Consider the following 19,935-nt stretch of genomic DNA (forward strand, 5'->3'; position numbering starts at 1 on the left):
ATTGATCGTAGATTATGATATTTTTAAATTTTTTTTTGTGAAAAAAATCGATGCACCCTAATTCACACATTTAACACGTTGTTAGTTGTCTTTCGTTTTCATCTGATAACTTGAAGTTGTTGGTGATTGTCATTAGAGCGTACACTGAGTTAATTTAAGGTATATAATCCTTACTATTTAATGGCAATTACTACAATTAGAGATGGTACATCTGTGAGTACTTTACCTACACATACAAGAAGCACAGAAGTGTCACGCCCATTTGGTGGACTGGTCATTGATTTAAGTACACAAATACACACACACACACACTTTCGTACAATACAACAGTACAACTATTAATTAATGTTTAATGATGCGATTTACCAGCGCTTTATTAGCGATTTACGCGCGATTCACTGACCCCAAAAAGACACCTACAGAACACGCACACACACACACACAGCTAGTTGACCGCCCATATTTGGTTCTGTGTTTTCAACTGTGGGCGTGGCTGAGCTGCGATTCAAATTGTACGACTATTAAATCGCTGGGCACTAAATATGAAAAGGTTACGATAGAAAACAATCACAAAATCTATAGTTACCTTTACCTTGATCGTGAAATCCTCAATAACAAAAAAAGTAACATATACTATCCCATTAATATTTATGAAGGTTATGCACATGTGTGTAATGTTCCAATTTATTGGCTAGCAACACTTTACTTTCAAATTTAATGACATTCATTAACTGGCCATATGTGAGACTCTGTTGATTTAATTTAGTAAACACTTAAATCGGCGATTTGTATGTACATGCACTTGGTCAAGTAATTGTTTTAACAAAATTAAAAGTTAGCATATTGTATTATTTTATTTATTTTTTTATTTTATTATACAATAGTTGCTTATGGATTATGGAAACAAAAAAATAAAGAAATACTTATCTAAAAAATCTGAATATTTTATAGAAATAAAATAAAAACAACTAAATATTGTATCTAAAAAAATATATATAACTAGTGATTTTCTCAATGTGTAAACTTCGACCCCGCATTTGACCCACTTGCAGTTCGAATTTTGCATCGCGTCGCCTTATCGTACAATAAAATAGTCTCAGCTATGTTGTGTAAAAATTTCAGCCTCCTAGGTCTTATGGTTTGCGCTGTGCAATAATCAGTGAGTCAGTAAGGACAAAGAATTTTATATATATATAAGATTTGCTTACTGTTTATATGTAGTAGTAATAGCATTACCATTTAATTTTCAAGTAAATATTGAACGGAAATGTCTAAATATTCAATTAATTCCTCTCCTCTATTTGATTACAACGCCTCTGAGTATTTTGCGAATTGTTTACATGCTCAAGCGAAATGTTTTTATGCCCTGATTGATTGTCGTTAAGTCATACTGCTCTTATCAGTTCGATGTGCTGTTGTCCCTTTTGTCTCTCTCCCCTATCGTTATTCTATGCGAGGCAAACATCGAAGAACACTACAAAATGTAATAGAAAGAGAGGAATTACAAATGCCTCAGCAATTGCCGTTGTTCAGTTCGCTTTAAGTGCTGAATCGCTGCAGTCAAAATTTAAGTGTGTTAAACTAAGGCCAATGACAAGCAAATAACACTAGATAAACAGTTAACATAAATACTAACATCAAGTACAATCAGTTGACTTATCAAGTGCTCAATATGTACTTCAGTCTGCAACGATTTTCCGCATTTAAAACCTTTGGACGGCTGAAGAAGCTGTAAGTAAACACTTTTACATAAATACAGATGTGAACCATTAATTCGTGTGACAGTGGGCTTGTTACATCGTTTTGTTGGGACTTTTACTCAAGCATCAGCTGTTGAAAAATACATTGAATCGTAATAAATTTTCAAATTATGTATGTCAAACACTATAAGAGAAGTCTTCATTTTAATTCTCTTTAGCCTTGCTCTTTCAATAAATCTAACTTTACCCTTTACTTCTTCCATTCTCTTTTGTTATGAGAATATATTGTGCTGTCATGACTTCACAAAAATGCTCATCACATAACATCACATCGTGTATAGTTCTAATCATGATGAAATAAGTACTTATCTCATCATGGTTCTAATAATTAAATTATTGCAATTCCCTCGCATCTTTTTTTCCCATACCACAAACGCTCTCACCCAAACAAACACACATACACTTACACTCACACTGCGCACTCTCACTCACTCTCGCTCTCCCATTCTGTTTCCTTCACAGCACACCGATTTATCCAACGGCCAATAATTCCCAGAGCCCTTCCAATGGCCAAATAACACCGTATCATCATCAGCAGCTACAGCAACAACAACAACAGCAAAATGAGCACGGTTATTATAAAACCACAATACCCGTTGGCACTGGCAGCGACGCCAGCAGCTCTCACTGCGCTCACTGTCAAACAGCTGATTTGTGCTCACGCGCACTAATCCAAGAGAGAGTCAGTCTCAACAATAATAATAAAATAAACGCGGCACGACTCTCACACACACATGCACACGAAAGCACGAGCAACTGTGACGATGGCGTCGCTGCTGCTGCTGAGGCTGGCGCTGCGACTGCGAAATGGCGCAGTAGTCGTGTGTGTAAAAATCATACGACTACAACGACAACAACGCTCGAATACGAACTTTCGAATTTTGCAAAACTCACAACTGAAATCAGTACGCAACACAACGTTGACCAGGCAACAGGCACAGCAACAGCAATAGCAGAAGCTTTGCCACCACCCATAATATCCTCAGCCCACTGGCAGCAGCTACAACAGAGCCTGCACGACCTACACCATCAGCAACAACCACAGAAACAACAACTGCTTGGCAACACGAGCAACAATCTACAACAGGCACGCAACATGAGCAACATGAGCAATGGAAAAGATCTGCAACGTGATCGTCTGGGTCTTTGGGGCACCGGCGACAATGAGATCGTGGGCAATCTCTCCGGACTCGACCGTCTGCACCAGAAACGCTACTCCAAGGTAAGTTGAAAGTGCGCCCCTAAAATCTCATAGTGGAAAAATACCAGCAGAACACATTCGACTATTTGGGGTTGGTTTCTGTTTGACGCACACACAGACGCGTTAGCAACTTGTTAGACGTTATACACTGAGAAAAAAGAAATAGCATGTCAACTCTGACAAAGACTATAAGATGAGCACATTTATTTAAAATATTGAAATCAGCTTACTCATTCTTTATTTTAAATTTCAAACAAAATTAGTTCACAGTGTACCATTAGCCCTTCATTTGAATAGCTGTTGGAAAATTAGCTTTTCTCGTTTTAGTTTGCCAAGTTCAATTTGCTATTTTTATGCCAGTGCTTAAAAAAAGAACTCATAAATAATAAACAAATAGCTATTAAACAGAAATTTCAGCTGACGATTTCTGGTTGGTTTTGGTTGACCTTTAGATGACATAGCCAGAATTTCCACACGCGCCGCACTGGAAGACCAAAGCTCATGACGAACGTTTATTTAATGGTTTTCATTGTCTTTATTCATATTCTTGATGTCGGCATGAGGCACAAAAAATCAATAGAAATATGTTAGCTGTGGTAATTAAATTGATGCAATCAGTTTGATATTAATTTTCAAACTCTAACTATCACAAAATGTTATCACAGTTTATTTTACATCTAAAGTGCGCTACGTTCAAGTTCAATGTCAATTTACAGATGTGGTTCAGCATTTTTTTTATTTATTTTCTGCTTCTTTATTGTTGTTTTGCCTTCTCATGCACTTCGCTTGCACTCTTGAGAGTCAATTTCACACTCAGAGAGCAAATGAGCTAATAAAACTTCAAGAGAGAGAGAGAGAGAGAACAATTCAGTTAGGGGTTGGGTTGCTTTTATATTGAGCTTATGCATAAGTATGCTCTTTGTATACAATATAAACTTTTTCCATCTAAACATTTTTATTTTGATGATGACTTTTAGTTACACAAGTTCATTAGCTAATTAAAGGTGCTTATCTATCTTTAATATAATACTCAAGGGCTTTCATATCTTCTATCTCTATCTATTATATTCAAAGTCATTCCGATACATCTACTTGGACTTGATACATTATCCAAATGTTCATAGTTCTCATAGAATTATTCAGTTCTCTTTCAAAATGGAAAGTTTTTCGATTCTTATCGCATTCACCTCGACTTCCTAACCGACAAAAAACTGACCTACATTAAGACATAAATTTAACTTTTTGTGCAGCGTCAACATTAAATAAACACACATGCATATAATATAACAAATTATTTGTCTAATCGGATAGAACAGTATGAAAAGAAAATGTAGTAGCCAAATCATTTGCATATTTGCTTTTGCTATCAGATTTGCTGCTGTCATTTATCGCCATAGGAAATTAAACTCAATAGATACCCTATCACAAATTTTTAACTAATTGAAATTTGTTTTCCATTTAAATATGGATCTGTTGAATTGTTAGAAGAAATATCACTTTGCTTAGATCATTTTCATAGATTTTCTAATAGACAATTTGCCAAGACATTTTGTGCTCACTGTAAGTTAACATTTAAATAATTTATGCGGTCAATGAACAGAGCTGTGAACTGGCTTAAATAGTTCAATATGCAAATAGTAAAGAAATAATATTCAATTGAAACAAGCAACTTGTACAAGCAAACTATCTCAAATTGCATTCTATTGTTTTTGCTCATCTTTCTCGACCCATTGAACTTCCACAAAAGACCTTTCACCTTAGCAGACGAAACAATTTGTATGAAATTGCTGTGCCTATTGTTAAACATTCAGCGGATGCTTTCGTCATCTCAAAGTCAGGCTTCCCAGTCTTGATTGCCGCTAATCGTCGACGCTTCGTCTGAGACCTGATAGTGATAATGATAATGATAATGATTATAATGATCGACATGCCGTTGTGCCAGACACCGCAAACATCAGCTGAGCGGCATATTCGTGTTATTATTTTGGTTTTTATTTTGTTTTGTTTGATTTTTTGCAACTTGTTATGCGTAATCATTCCGTTGCGTATTACGTATACGTCGTGTGACACACAAGTTCACACTATTTGTGTGTGTGAGTGTGTGAAAGCAGTTGCTATAACTACAGTTATAACTGTTGCCAGGCAAACGATCATCTGTCACTCGATCGCTTATCGTGCAACTCGCGATTTCAATGTCAATGGTGTCGTTTTTAACGGTGTCGCACTCTTATTTCACCAGCTCCATTGATGACGTATCATAAACAAACGATATCAATAACAATTCCACAATATTTAGTTTCCTATCAGCGCTGCTTAAGTCAACAGATATTTGCACTACGACGTGCCCCATTTTGTGTTCGATTATTTCAAGTGTTTTGTTGTATTTTTTAAGAGTTCAATTAGCGCCATTTAAGCCGACAGGAACAATTTAAAGTCAACTCGTACACGCACTTAAGGCATGACTAGAATATTTATTTTCGGGAATTGTTTTAAATTGTTGCAGCATTTGATTAGATTAAACATAATTTATACTAAATTGTGGGAGCTTTCCGACTAAATGTTGCCTCAATTTGTCATTCTACACTTGAGCATGACTGGGCTAAAAGATTTCCCCAAAAACAAAAGAAACCAGCTTGTGACGCACTTGATTGGACCATCCAAAACTTATGAGTTGTCTAAATTTAGCCATCTGATCATCAACAATTTATTAAGTTAACTCTGCCCTATCGAGCATTCAAAAACTTGAGCTGAACTTTAGCCTTTTCAATTATTATTATTTAACTATTATTATTTAATATATGTGCACAAGTTCACTAGCTTCCAGTTATTCTCAGCAATGTCACGATCTGTCGTCAGGAATGCAGTCAACATATGAGCTTCTGCCTTAAAGCGTGCATATCATTAAGTACCTGCTTTAGTATTATACCTGATTTAATTGTTTTAGGGGAAGTTGCGTCATAATGTTGCAGGTACACTGTTGGCTTTGTTGTTCATTGGCAACGCCCACAATTTTTTGAGAGATATTTTTACACAATAGCCTCAAAAATTACAGCAAATCTAATGCAAGCACTTTCAAATATTTTTTGCGAATCATACTGAATATTTAGCCGCGTATCGAGGCCAGAGCTGAGTCAGCATCAATTCGACTTTCAAATTGTCTGTCCCAATGCCGGTACGTAATCTCACATTAGCTAAATCTCAGCTACAGCAGATACGTCTACCGAGTGCAATCCATCTATACAGTTTGACTTTGAACTTCAAACATAACGCGACCGATCCAATCTCTGTGCCTGTCCGCTTTTTTTTTGGGGGGGCAGGTGTGTTTTGTGTTTCAAAGGTCAGCCAAAGACGATTGTCAGCCCATTGGCACACGAGACAGATTGACACTGACGCGTGGCGCCTGTCGCCAGTTTCAGTTATTAATGATAAGCTATGGCTATTCACTCACTAGGTCACTCGATGATAGAAGACACAATCTGCTCCAGATTCAGCTTATCAACTGCTATCGTTGTATAGGTCATTTCATGACCTTACCTTTACTAAGCATTTATTGTTTAGTATTTAATATTATTGTTTAGTATTTAATATACAATTCCCACTGTATATACTCTGTATCGCACCCTTCGTGCTGCTTTCGTCACTAGCGCGGATTACATTAATTAGGCTTATTCTTTATTATATCTCCCACATTTCTCCTTTTTAGATAATAGATAATCAGCCCTAATGCTTAATCTAACTGCTATCTAAATTTTCTAAATGAACTTGCATTGGGATATTTTTAATTTTACATCTCTTTCTTTAAGAAGAACCAGCAAGGCTGTATTCTTACATAATTTTGAAGAATTTTTGAATAATTGGTTGAATTGATTGAATTTTAAAACTAACTCAAATTTTTTTAGTAGTTTTCAATATTTATTGATTTTTCAAGTCAATCAAATCTGATGATTTTTATAGAGTTTCATTTTTTAATATGATTTCATTATTATTATATTTTGATTTTTAAATTAAATTCTTAAAAACGCACCCTTCCGCCTCTTGCAAATCGCGAAAAACCATCACACCCACAGTTTTCAAGATAATACTGTTTTTATGGTAGTTAACGTTGTCAATTAATATTATTTATTATATCATTTAATCGCAGCAAGATCGGACAAGTAGAACGGGAGTAATAGCTAACCAAAGTTATTAATAAAGTTATTATTTCAATACAATCACCTAAAAGTATGCAGTAGTTTTTATTAGGAGGTAATTTCTTCAAAGTACTTTTATGTATTGAAATAAGTAACGGGTATCCCATAATCGGGATCTCGACTATAGCCTTTTTCACTTGTTTTTTTTTTAAGAAAGAGGTTCGTTGCAATAAATACAATAATCTACTTAAATTTCTTAAAATATCTCTGAGATATAACTTGACACTCTCTGAACAATCTCTTACTCTTATCTCTGCACGCATATCTTATAAAAAAATATATCATTCTAGGGTCTAGCTTTCACACGTGAGGAGCGTCAAGTTTTGGGCATTCATGGACTTTTGCCGTATGTGGTGCGCACCGATGAGGAGCAATTGGCACATTGTCACACATTGCTAAACCGGCTGGAGAATGATCTGGACAAGTACATGTATCTGATTGGACTCTCGGAGCGTAATGAGCGTCTCTTCTACAAGGTGCTCAGCTCAGACATAGCCGGCATGATGCCCCTGGTATATACGCCCACCGTGGGATTGGCTTGCCAGAAGTACAGTCTTGTATTCCAAAGGCCCAAGGGAATGTTCATAACCATCAAGGACAAGGGCCACATTTATGAAGTGCTCAAGAACTGGCCAGAGACGGATGTGCGTGCCATTGTGGTCACCGATGGTGAACGCATCTTGGGATTGGGCGATCTGGGTGCCAATGGCATGGGTATTCCCGTGGGCAAGCTGTCGTTGTACACGGCCTTAGCTGGCATCAAGCCACATCAGTGTCTGCCCATCACATTGGATGTGGGCACCAATACAAAATCCATTCTGGAGGATCCGCTTTACATGGGTCTGCGACAGGAGCGCACAACTGGCGATCAATACGATGAGTTCATCGATGAATTCATGCGCGCCTGTGTCCGTCGCTTTGGCCAGAACTGTCTCATCCAGTTCGAGGACTTTGGCAATGCCAATGCCTTCCGTTTGTTGTCCACCTATCGCGACAGTTACTGCACATTCAACGATGACATTCAGGGCACAGCTGCTGTCGCAGTGGCTGGCTTGTTGGCCTCCCTGAAGATCAAGAAGACACTGCTAAAGGACAATGTTCTACTGTTCCTGGGTGCTGGCGAGGCTGCGCTGGGCATTGCCACGCTCTGCACCATGGCCATGAAGGCGGAGGGACTCAGCGACGAGGAAGCCAAAGCACGCATCTGGATGGTGGACAGGTGAGGCACTACACTAAAAAAAAAAGACCAACCTCTAAAATCAAGAACATATCTTAAATATTTTTTTTCTTAAGATAAGAAAATTTTAAGACCTTATTACTAATATCAACAATTATTTAAAAAATCAAAGTTCTTAATACAAGAATAAAAATGTTAGATTGTTAGGAAAGTAAAAATATGTACAATTTCATATAAAGCAAATAGTTGACCCGTGGCGCTCTGGTTAGAGAAACCGCTTCAATTGTGAAGCAGTAGGCGCCGGTTCGAATCCCACTCGTAACAAATTAAAATAACATTTTAAAATTACCAGGACAGAATATAAAATGTATAAAAGTCAAAATGAAAACAAAATATTATAAATTTAAAAAATCATTTTTAAATTTTTAATTTTAAAAACGTTTATTCTTAAAATAAGAACTTGGTCTCAATGTTCTCAAAACCAAGATTTGTTTTCTTAATCTAAAAGTTTTATGTTTTCTACGCATTTTTTAGACAAAATTCATAGTTTTGCGACCAAAATCTTGATTTTAGAACACTTTTTTTTAACAGTGGTTTTTAAGTCTCTTTATAAATTCTAAATATTTGTTGTTTATTGTTTCAGCCGTGGTGTAATTGTACGTGATCGTCCAAAGGGCGGTCTCACCGAGCACAAGCTGCACTTTGCCCAGGTGCATGAACCCATCGATACCTTGATGGAGGCTGTCGTCAAAGTGCGTCCAAATGTGCTGATTGGAGCGGCTGCTCAGGGCGGTGCCTTCACCCGCGAGATCTTGGAGCAAATGGCCGAGATCAATGAGACACCCATCATATTTGCCCTATCGAATCCCACCAGCAAGGCCGAGTGTACCGCCGAACAGGCATATACCTATACCAATGGCAGGTGCATCTTTGCCTCGGGCTCACCCTTTGCTCCCGTCACCTACAACGGACGTAAGTTCTATCCGGGTCAGGGTAACAACTCGTACATCTTTCCGGGCGTGGCTCTTGGAGTTCTGTGTGCTGGCATGCTGACCATTCCTGAGGAGGCCTTCTTGATTTCTGCCCAATGTCTGGCTGAAATTGTCTCCAAGGAGGATCTGGAAAAGGGTAGTCTGTATCCACCACTCAATTCGATCGTCAACTGTTCGATTGCCATTGCCGAAAGGATTGTGCAGTACGCCTTTAAGAACAAATTGGCCACCGTCTATCCTGAGCCATCCAACAAGTTGGCCTTCATCAAGGCCCAAATGTACGATCTCGACTATCCGCGTGCCTTACCCGTCACCTACCCCTTGTAAATAGAAGTGGAAGAGTCGACAGTACGTCCTCAAAGGATTCTCGTTCACATCCTCATCCGCAATACATCTGAATTTCCACGGCATTTCCTTCTTTGAGTTGACGTACGATCAGACAGCAACAAAAAACATGCAACAGCATATGTTATTTATTTTTATAAAGTCGCACATACTTCTAATATCTTATTATACTCCATGCACCCAAGGAACCATATTGTTTGCTGGCCCAAAACACATTTGATAAACGGATATAATGATGATATATGATGATATATATGTAAATGGGATATTAATACGTTAGATATCTTTATGTACTAAATACAAATTCTATGTAATCGTGAATACACACTATGATAAGTATCTAAATATAATAATAAAATAATCTAAACAAAATATTCAATGAAGTTTATTTAATAAAAGCCAAAAGAAAGATTTTTGTTTTACATTTTCTTCTATTTCAATAAGAAACTAGGTGCAAAAGCTAAAAAGTTGGTGTAACTAATAGTTTATATAGATATTATAAAAATTTATATTAAATTTTTTGTCAACTTTTCAGACGATATCGTGTCTGTCTTTAAATTATTCTGATACTGTCTGGAGCACATATTTTAAGTGGTCTTGAGAAAAGTAAAGAGTCTATAGGTCAACTTCATTACCTGAAAGATAGAAAAATTAATCATATTTATAGAGAAAGAGTCAGATGAGTTATTCTAACATCGGTAAAGTGAACCATATTGAGCTCCATTAAACCATAGGCATTAAGCTTCTTGATGCACTGAGTGTACTTTAGCCAGATCAGAATCAATTTGCGAATCTTCTGGTCGCATTTATACCAATCTTGATTGTAAAGTGTGGCATTCAACTGTAAATACTAAGGAGATCGTCTTAAGTATTGTTTAGTCTTAATCGATTTGTATTTTAAAGGAACTTACGGCTTCCTCCAGCTGTGCTCCTCGGTGACAAATCTCAAAGGTAAATAAAATTAGGCTCACAATGGGAATTAAGTACCTTATCATCAGAAACTGATCGTCTGTTTCCGTTAACAGATACAGATGGAAACATATAGTGGTTGCCGCCATAAGATCAGTTATCATGATACCAGCATTAAAAATGTCGTTGAACTGATCGCAGAGTAAATTGAGATACTGATGACGACGAATCAATGGACAGAGCTGTTCAAATAACTGAGTGTTGTCTTCAGACGTCCAGTTAAGGGATTTCAACTGCATGGACAAGGAATCTAGATGCATTATGATCTGTCCATGCATTGTGTAAAATAAAGTATCGAAGGTGGAAAAGAAGGCAACTCCACTGATCGAGACCACGACATCGTAAAGCCACGCCAATGGATATGCCTTATGACTCTCGCTGAGACCAAATGGTAGCCAGCCACCGAGAAGCTGTTGCTCCACAGTTATGGGACCATTGGTATCCCTGGTGAACATGTACACAGTGAGGGGCATCAAGCAGAATCCATAAATTGAAATGTGGATAAGAATTTCCACGTATTTATGTCGTCGCAGTGCGCCCTCATACACCTGGCGCACTTGGAGTACCCTTTGTGTGGGCAAATCATGTGGAAATTCCCTATCCAAGACGTTCAGAAATCGAATGATGTCGTGACGCTTAACGTACATAACTATACCACGAACTCCGAAAAATGAGCCTATAGTCAAAACTGGTAGGTACGCAAAAGGCCGCTCGCCTTGTTGCAACGAATTTCCTATAGAAATAAACATGCTAGTGCAAAAGCAAGCATGCAGCAAGAATGTCATAGGAAATACTATCTTCGTATTATTAACCAATCTGCCACACTTATCGCGCCCGATCTGAAAGTGCAGCATATGGAACATTTTCTGACAATGTTTAAATAGCAAGAACTGTTCAAATTTAACGGCTTCCATGGCTCGAATTTTAATGACCGAATCGAATCCTTTCAACTTTTAAAAGTAACTGTATAATGGTAATGTACACTACGTCTTTATATTCAAATACAACACCTGCAAGTCAATTGGATAATTAAAGCCTATCTGCCGCATTAATTGCTTTCAATTCGCACAAGCAGGACTTAATAATAATTTTGTAATGCACTTAATAACTGGTTACCGTAAAAATTGGATAATAACGAACCCTTACGGTGATCTAAATCAATTTAGTTAATTGCTTATGAAATACATTGGTGCAAACATCTAGTTAATATATATTTATACTTTAGTTTTCTATCTTCAACATGAAAACTTAGAATTTTCTGTTTTAAATTTCGGTTTAACGATGAAAACTTATCGAAAATATACTCTTTTTTGCGTTAACATTACTCATTCTGCGTCATGGTCTCTTTAAGCGCACACGTTTGTTTTGGTTTTGCTCATCGTATGGGAAATGCTGTAAGTTAGAGTGCGATAGCAATATAAATTTAAGAAAAGTTTTGCTCTGTTCGCACTGAGACTGTATCCCTGGTCGTTTTATATGAAGAACGTAAATAAAAAAAAATATTTTGTTAAAAGAAACTGCAATAAAACACTGAATTGTAGTTGCACAATTAATGGATAGGTTAAAGGTAAGTGCAAAAATATTGATTAATATAAACCAGGCAAATGTAACCTTTTTCAAAATGCAGAAAAGTTTTGGCCGACGTCAATTGGCTGACGAGCTGAAGCAAAAGCAGGTGAGTGGCGTGTTAGAGGTAAATAATGCATACCATCTCGAATAATCAACATCAATCATAATAGGCCATAACAGACCAGCTACTGCAACGCATACTCTACTCGAAACGTCTATTGGTGGACCACGTGGAGGCGCTGGAACAATGCATGCAACAGTGTCCCACAAATCTTACCGGCCGGCAGTTGTTGAGCACGAGAAATGCGTGCCTGCTGCTCGGCAGCACCTTGCTGGAGCATTTGATAACGCCTCGTGGATTGCGACTGACGCTGCTTCCCGCTGTGGTGCTCAGCAGCACATTTGGCGCACTCTATGCCGTTAAAAGTGTCTTTGTGTGCCGGAATAAGATGGTGGAGCGCAAACTGGAGGAGCTGGTGAAGACCATCGATGAGTTTGGCAACTGCATCAGGCGCAATATGACCTACTTTCAGGAGATTATCATCATGAAGCAGGCAGAGCTCATTGAGTAATTAGTATTGCAGTTAATAAGCGACAGATGATTTTTATTGAATGTATTTAACCACAGATCACGTCAGATAGAACGCGCCTGGGACTGCATCACAGCAGCTAAGGAGGTAACTGAGATACTATACGATGCCACGCGTAAGCTGGAAGTCGACTATCCCCTGCCCGCCAAGTATGGTCCCTACTATGCGCCCATGGAAGAGCTGCGCGAATGCGAGTACTTCAAGAACAACGTTACGGATTACAGTCCGAAGCACATAAAGGTATAGATTACTAGAATTGAATGGATGTTTCAATTGAAAGTCCTACTAATAATGAAAAATTGTTTGCAGGATTTCCACAACATATTTGCCTATGTGCAATCCCAGTATTTGTTGCGCCTGGCGCTATCAATCATGACGCTACCCTCGATTTCTCAACTCAGCGAGGACTTGGTGAAGATTGACAATCTGGTGCGACAGCTTGTCCAGGAGGAGGATCAGCACTTTAAGAATCTAGGCTTAGGCATGCAAAACAAGAAGCAATTGGAGCTGGATCAGCTGCATGCCGCCAAGGTGCAACAGCAGCAAAGTGGTCCCATTGCCGTACTGCAGCATTCATCGCTCAAGCTCAGTGCCTGCATGGTGGCCGTGGCTGGCGAGTGTCAGGCCCTGGACGTGACGCTACAGCAGCTGACGGCGACGGAGGCGGCGAACAAGAACAATGCCAAGCAACTGGTTGCCGTGGCCAACAATATGCGTGGCATTGAGAATGCATTGGCCGTTTGCTGTGATGATTTCCAGCGTTTGATGCTGGTGTACAACAAGTTTTTGCATAGCAAATTGGATTTAGATGTGGACCTGCCACGCACAAGCAATGCACCAACCAAGGACAATGAGTTTCCCGAGAGCATATTGCGCGTGGAGTTCTCCCAGAATCCCAGCGAGCCTCAGAAGTGTGATGACTTTTATGCCTACATGTACGACGAACAGGAGGCGCAACAATATGAGGACGAGCAGCAGGCACCATATCCCACACCCGAAAAGGAGCTGCTGAATTTTGAGAAACGCATTACCAAAGGCAAATTTAAGCCAGTGCTCAGGCAGCTCAAGGATCGCATTGATCCCATACGCCAGGTAATGCTGGAGAAAGAACGCGAGGTGCTAACAGCCAAGGGCATTAATGTGGATGAGCTGTTTGGCCAAATGGAGGAGGTGGAGCAGCAGCATCAGCAACAGCAACAGGATAATCGCCTTACAGACGTTGCACGTCACAGCGATTACGATGGATCCGACTCGGAGTCCGATTCGGCAGATGATGAATACAAACGTCGCAGCAAACAAATCAAAGATCGCGACAACTTTGCCGAAATGCGACAATTTCTGGCCCAAAAGCAGGCTGTGAATCTTTTCAATCTGGATGCACAGATGCCACGACCGTCGCCAGCTGTTAAGGAGGAGCTGCTGGAGAGCGAATGCTAATAATAATACTCCACTTACCTCATATCTAAGCACTTTGGCATTACTCACATTATCTCTGCTTAACATTATTTTATCTATAAACATTTTCGAGATAAGCGACACATCTGCGCCAAGCGACTTCTCCAACAATTTGTCATAAAGTGCGTTCTGTTTGTTCCCTCTATTAATTTTTTAGAGATGTTTTTCTGTGCAAATAGAAATGCCAGCAATAAAGCTGTAAAAGTTATAAGTTTTAAAATAAAAGTTACGAAAAACCTCTTATATTTTGTATTTTTAAATAAATTCAATTAGTTTTTAGATATAAATTACAGAATAACACTTGTATTGAAATTTTTTTAAATGTTAGTGTTGTTTTTTTACTAATTATGAGTTGAGAGTTGATTAAAAGTTGAATCTTGAGAATTAAAATTTTGAATTTACGAAATCACAAGGGGGCTCATAAAAATTTGAATGCAGAACGAATTTAGAGCCCAAACTATAATTAAAATGACATTCCGCTTAAAAATCGGCTGCGTTTTGATAAAGTTATGACAGTTGAAAGCTGGTCACACCTTTGACCTAGCAACTTTACAAGTCAAAATATTTCTTAATTTTGACATGATTTTTTACAAAAAAATTAATTGCCTCAGAATCAAGTTTAAAGTGTCGTTTTATACTAATTACGATATAAGGAGTTAATTTTCAAAAATCCAAAGGGGGGACCCTTAGCATTGATATCGAGATTCAGAGGAAAATAATTTTTTTTACGAAATACATTAAATTTAAATGCAGAATGAATTTACAGACCAAACCATGATCAAAATAACATTCCGTTTGAAAATCGGTTCAGTTTTAATAAAGTTATGACAGTTTGAAGTTGATCAGACTTTGAATCAAGCAACTTTACAAGTCCAAATTTTTGTCAGATTTGACATGATTTTTTACAGAAATATGAAACGTCTCAGAATCAAGTTTAAAGTGTCGATTTATACTAATTACGATATAAGGAGTTGATTAAAAGTGAAAGTATGAGATTTAAAATTTTTACTTTTCAAAATTCCAAAGGGGGGACCCTTAGCATCAATATTAAGATCTAGAAGAAAAATAATTTGTTAAACGAATTTTATGAAATTTAAATGCAAAATGAATTAAGAGGCCAAATCATGAATATAATGACATTCCGCTTGAAAATCGGTTAAGTTTTGATAAAGTTGTGACAGTTTGAAGTTGGCCAGACTTTAAAAAATCAAAATTGAGAAATTTGAATGGGTATAAAAATGCATTTTATTTGACAATAATTATAAACTATAGAAACTTAAGTACAATACAAACAGCAATGGCAACACTAGACACTAGGGATGTGGTGGCAGGAGTCCTCTAGGCACTTCTAGAGGGACTCTAGGGTATATATGTACAGGAAATGCATGCACGTAAAGTCTTTTTACTTGGCTGAAACACTTTCGTGGACATCTTTGGCTCATTGGACGTGCAGCAAAACCGAAACGAGACGGCAACGTATCAGGCATTTGGTGCACCTGTTGTTCCGGCTCCAGCTCCAGCTGCGGTTCCGGCGGCATTGTTGAACTTGCTGGTTACCGAAGCCGGCTGCAGTTGCGAGAAGGCGGACAGATTGCTGCCCCGGACGCTGGTGTAGCGTATGGGTTGAACGCCGTAGTCGTTGCCCTTGAGGCGACGTCGCACGCAGACGACAATGAAGCCAATAACCAGACCGGCCACCACCACCACGCTGGCAATGATGACGGTGAGGATGATGTAGCGACGGCGTAGAAATCGAGGCGGATCATCCTCGACGGCCCGATACTTCTTGGGTATGACCATGTTGCAGATCTGCTCCGCTGTCATATTCGAGAGCGGTGCACCTGCCAGCAGATAGGGCGTCTCGCAGCGTGGCACAACCGTCAGTGGTTGCAGCACTTGAGGTGCTCCGGCCTGCTCCAATGCCTGCAGCAGTTCACAACTGCAGTACCAGGGATTGCCGGCAATTGCCAAGCTGCGCAAACGTGGCCAGGACGCATTGGATGAGTTGCTGCTCATGTTCAGCGCAAGTGTGGTTAATGCATTCTGCGAGATGTCCAGCTGCGTCAGATTGCGGCTTTGCAGCAGATCCACAAACTCCAGACGCTCCAGTTTCGGGTTGCGGGCACAGTAAAGATGTTCCAGGCCAGGCAGCTCCAAGGCGCCCAACTCAATGCTGCGCAGCATGGTCATTTCACTGATGTTGAGTCGACGCAGTGCATCCAAGTGCTGAAAGCTGTGTGCATCTATTTTGGTCATAGGATTACCAGCCAGATTTAGTTGCTGCAGGGATTTTCCCAGCTGCTGGATGCTGTTGGGCACAACAGCAAATTGGTTGCCAGACACATCCAGAATATGCAGATTCCGCAGCTGAGGAAAGAGCTCGGCGGGCAACGTGAGCAGACCATTGTAGGACAGATCCAAGCGCTGCAGATTCGTAATCGATGCCAGAGAAGCCGTCGTAGCTGCATCCAAGATGCTGAGCCGATTGTAGGCCAAGGAGAGCTTCTTCAGCTGCGGTGTGTGCTCAAAGAGTTTGCGGTCGAGACGCGCAATGCGATTGTGACTGAGATCGAGATCCTTCAGAGCAATGGGCTCATACTTGGTGCTGTTGAAGGGACCACGAAATAGATCCGGTTTCAAGGCATCATCCGAAATTTCATTCCAGCTCAGATACAGTCCCTCCACATTGGGCACATCCATGAAGAGCGGCGCCTGCAACTGCTGCATGCCACAGTGGCGGCACGAGAATGTCACCACCGCAGTCGTGGCAGGCAGCTGTTGCAACAACCGGATTTTGTTGCCCGAATACGATGCCACAATCTCAGTGCCCGTGTGCTTTGTGCCAAACTCGGGGGGCCAACGTGCCAGGATGTGCTTAAAGTTCTTCATGGCACAGTTGAGATTCCTGTGCACACCATTGTTGCTGTCCTGGCTGCTGAGGCACACGCAGGTCTTGCAAATATCCGTCACATCCTGATAGGGTATCTCCTCGCGTTGAGCTCTTGCCACGCTCAGCAGCAGAGTTGTTGCCGTCAGGAGCTGCAACAAAGCAAGCAGAACATAAAAGATACAAGATTAAATATACCAAATTAAAAAATCATGGTTTTATTTTCAGTATCTTACACTCGACAAAACATTCGAGTCTTCAAACAGATTGAACGACATCTTCTACATTGGTTCTTTCTTTACATTTCCTAGTAACAACTTTCCTTAACAAATACAGTATTGAAATACAATTTATTCCCTTTAAAACTCGAAATGAGGAGATATGTTATGCATATCAATACAAATACGATGAATATACATATAAAGTAGACTCTCAGAAAGTAAAACAAATTTAATCGGGTAGTTCAAATATTCGATCAAATCTAATATTAATTCCTTTTAAAAAAATGTTGGTATCGGAACCGCTAACCAAAACTTGCTGATTCATTTTAAGTATCGGAACTGAAACCGTTACCGAAATTAATACTCTTTCAAGAACCGAAAACCGAAACGCTTGTACCGGTACGGTTGTGGTAAAGTTGCTAGGTCAAAGAGTTGACAAACTTCCAACTGTCATAGCTTGAAGAAAGCTGACCCGATATTTAATCGGAATGTCATTTTGATCATGGTTTCGAGTCTATATTCATTCTGTATTCAAATTTTGTTCATTTAGAAAATTTTATTATTTTTCGACTATCATGGCCATGGTTCTATTTTAATGGTAAGGGTCCCCCCTTTGAAATTTTTAAAATAAAAAATTTTAAATCTCAAGTTTTTACTTTTATTTAACTCCTTATATTGTAATTAGTATAAAACGACACTTTAAACTTGATTCTGAGGACTTTCATTTTCTTGTAAAAAATCAAGTCGAAATAAAGAAATATTTTGACTTGTAAAGTTGCTTGGTCAGAAGCTTGAGCAACTTGTAAGTGTCATAACTTTGGCAAAACTTTAACGATTTTCAAGCGGAATGTCATTTTGATCATGGTTTGGCCTGGATATCCATTCTGTATTCAATTTTTTTTTTCATTTTTCCATTGTTTCTTGACTTCACTTATAATATTTTAGAATTATGACAATTACCGATCTATCTGTTTATCAAAAGGCAATAAGTTTTGAAAGAGTATCTCCCATAAAAAGGTTTCCCATACTAACTGTATACATACTGTGTACATATAAGTATATATGTACATATGTATTTACGTATTGATATGTACTATTGAGGTGCTTCATAGCTGACCCCAACGAAAAACAATTCCAGATAAGATAAGAATAACGTTCGAAATTTAAGATACTTTATTCACTTACCAGCAGCAAATATTTGTACTTCATTTTGTACACGTAGCCGTGATGTGTTTTTACTGTCTGCTGGTTTATTCTTTTTATGTTGATTTCTGGTTTTGTCTTTATATCAATTTCAATAAAATGCACAAAACACTTGCAGTATTAATTACACACACTGCTCGAAGTTCAGTTAATTTTTAATTTGAAATTAAAACCACTCAATTCGATTGCGAAGCCTCAAACACCTTTCGAAGTAGAACGGGAACTAAAAACCAATGAATCAAAACGCAAAACCGTTGCTTTTCGTTATTTGTTTTGATTAGATATCAGCTGCGAGAGCAAGTGTGCTCTCGTTCTCTCACTCTCACTCTCTCTATACTTTTCCCACGCACACTTTCGCTCTCTTTGGCTGTCAAGCCGCGATGTCTTCTTATAGAAAAATCACAGTGAGTCTTGAGTAAAAGTGAATTGTTCTTTGAGTCATCAGCATATTGTTTTTTGTTCTTCTGCAAGGTCGTTAGTGTTGATGCTCTCCCGAAAGCCAGCTGCAGACTGTCTTAATATTTTTGTTGCTTCAATTTGAGCTGATAAGATAACAGCTAACAAAATGCTCACAGTTGACTCAGCTGAAATCTACGGAACACAGAAGACTGGAATAGCGGAAACTATTAAAGAAATGCCGACCGACTGCTTGGCCTCTCCAATTAGACCGTGGGGCCAATTGCAAGGCAACAAGGCAACAAGCATGTGTCATTCCGTTTCATTGAACTTTGCGCCTCAATTGAAGCGCACATATGGAACATATCATATACATATGTATGTATATGTACATACATACATACATATGTATTTGAGACAAATTGAGCTGTTCAACGAACATGCAAATTGATGCCATACCATAAGGAGGCACTTGCTGCAGCCACCGAAAGAAAGAGGGAGGCAAAAAAAACAAACAAATGTTTGTGGTCGAGTCAAGTTGGAAATTGGTTGCATAAACATTTATTGCCTTCACACTGCATAATTTATGAGTCATCAATATTTGTGTTATTCTTCAATTTCAATTTCAATTTTCAATATTTTTCTTTTTATTTCTCAGCAAAGCACATACAGTTAGACAAGAAACTGTTTTGACATAAAAAATAATGCACATATTTGTCTATTGGTTTATTTTTAAAAACTTTTAAATTGTATTAAATTATTCATCTTCTTTTTATTTTAAAATACTGTTAGAATTTATTAAATTTAGTTTTCTTCTTTTTATTTAAAAAAAACTTAAATTTTATGCAAATTATTTCTTGTCTTTTTAACTTGTTTTAAGAGCCATATTTGTACAAGATATAATAAAAAGAAATCCATGAAAAAATTATGTTTTGTTTTTTGCAAGAGAAAGAGTTAATTTTTGATTTGGTTAAAACACT

The 19,935-nt window shown here is 38.5% G+C and overlaps 4 protein-coding genes across 4 annotated transcripts; 2 read left to right on the plus strand and 2 right to left on the minus strand.

Annotated features, from left to right (window-relative positions):
• Positions 1–1,560: 1,560 nt before the first annotated feature.
• On the plus strand, positions 1,561–10,039 carry LOC117790075 (NADP-dependent malic enzyme). Its single transcript, XM_034629331.1, has 4 exons — positions 1,561–1,731; positions 2,223–2,982; positions 7,442–8,370; positions 8,972–10,039. Exons 1-4 carry the CDS (start codon positions 1,673–1,675, stop codon positions 9,645–9,647), a joined length of 2,424 nt encoding a protein of 807 aa, XP_034485222.1. The 5' UTR covers positions 1,561–1,672; the 3' UTR covers positions 9,648–10,039.
• Positions 10,040–10,252: 213 nt separating this feature from the next.
• Positions 10,253–11,383, minus strand: LOC117789516 (odorant receptor 88a). Its single transcript, XM_034628547.1, has 3 exons — positions 10,577–11,383; positions 10,360–10,515; positions 10,253–10,300 (listed from the first exon to the last, which is right to left on the minus strand). The coding sequence occupies exons 1-3, from the start codon at positions 11,381–11,383 to the stop codon at positions 10,253–10,255; spliced, it is 1,011 nt and encodes a 336-aa protein (XP_034484438.1).
• A 598-nt stretch (positions 11,384–11,981) lies between these two features.
• Positions 11,982–14,491, plus strand: LOC117791872. Its single transcript, XM_034631783.1, has 5 exons — positions 11,982–12,201; positions 12,262–12,309; positions 12,374–12,771; positions 12,832–13,033; positions 13,103–14,491. The coding sequence occupies exons 1-5, from the start codon at positions 12,187–12,189 to the stop codon at positions 14,228–14,230; spliced, it is 1,791 nt and encodes a 596-aa protein (XP_034487674.1). The 5' UTR covers positions 11,982–12,186; the 3' UTR covers positions 14,231–14,491.
• A 978-nt stretch (positions 14,492–15,469) lies between these two features.
• LOC117790104 (insulin-like growth factor-binding protein complex acid labile subunit) lies at positions 15,470–19,068 on the minus strand. The gene is made up of 2 exons (XM_034629387.1): positions 18,542–19,068; positions 15,470–17,287 (listed from the first exon to the last, which is right to left on the minus strand). Exons 1-2 carry the CDS (start codon positions 18,563–18,565, stop codon positions 15,728–15,730), a joined length of 1,584 nt encoding a protein of 527 aa, XP_034485278.1. The 5' UTR covers positions 18,566–19,068; the 3' UTR covers positions 15,470–15,727.
• Between the last annotated feature and the right edge of the window lie 867 nt (positions 19,069–19,935).

The sequence above is a fragment of the Drosophila innubila genome (assembly GCF_004354385.1).
Source record: "Drosophila innubila isolate TH190305 chromosome 3R unlocalized genomic scaffold, UK_Dinn_1.0 2_E_3R, whole genome shotgun sequence".
Taxonomy (NCBI): Eukaryota; Metazoa; Arthropoda; class Insecta; order Diptera; family Drosophilidae; genus Drosophila; species Drosophila innubila.

Bases quoted from the DNA above. Each gene is read 5' to 3' on its own strand.
- LOC117790075 (XM_034629331.1), top strand. From the start codon at position 1,673: ATGTACTTCAGTCTGCAACGATTTTCCGCATTTAAAACCTTTGGACGG. The intron at 1,732-2,222 runs GTAAGTAAACAC...TTTCCTTCACAG, and splicing joins TTTGGACGGCTGAAGAAGCT to CACACCGATTTATCCAACGG. The intron at 8,371-8,971 runs GTGAGGCACTAC...TTATTGTTTCAG, and splicing joins CGCATCTGGATGGTGGACAG to CCGTGGTGTAATTGTACGTG.
- LOC117789516 (XM_034628547.1), bottom strand. From the start codon at position 11,383: ATGTTTATTTCTATAGGAAATTCGTTGCAACAAGGCGAGCGGCCTTTT. The intron at 10,516-10,576 runs GTAAGTTCCTTT...CGATCTCCTTAG, and splicing joins GAGCACAGCTGGAGGAAGCC to TATTTACAGTTGAATGCCAC. The intron at 10,301-10,359 runs GTTAGAATAACT...TCTATCTTTCAG, and splicing joins ATATGGTTCACTTTACCGAT to GTAATGAAGTTGACCTATAG.
- LOC117791872 (XM_034631783.1), top strand. The intron at 12,310-12,373 runs GTGAGTGGCGTG...CAATCATAATAG, and splicing joins ACGAGCTGAAGCAAAAGCAG to GCCATAACAGACCAGCTACT. The intron at 12,772-12,831 runs GTAATTAGTATT...ATTTAACCACAG, and splicing joins AAGCAGGCAGAGCTCATTGA to ATCACGTCAGATAGAACGCG.
- LOC117790104 (XM_034629387.1), bottom strand. From the start codon at position 18,565: ATGAAGTACAAATATTTGCTGCTG. The intron at 17,288-18,541 runs GTAAGTGAATAA...GCTTTGTTGCAG, and splicing joins AGTACAAATATTTGCTGCTG to CTCCTGACGGCAACAACTCT.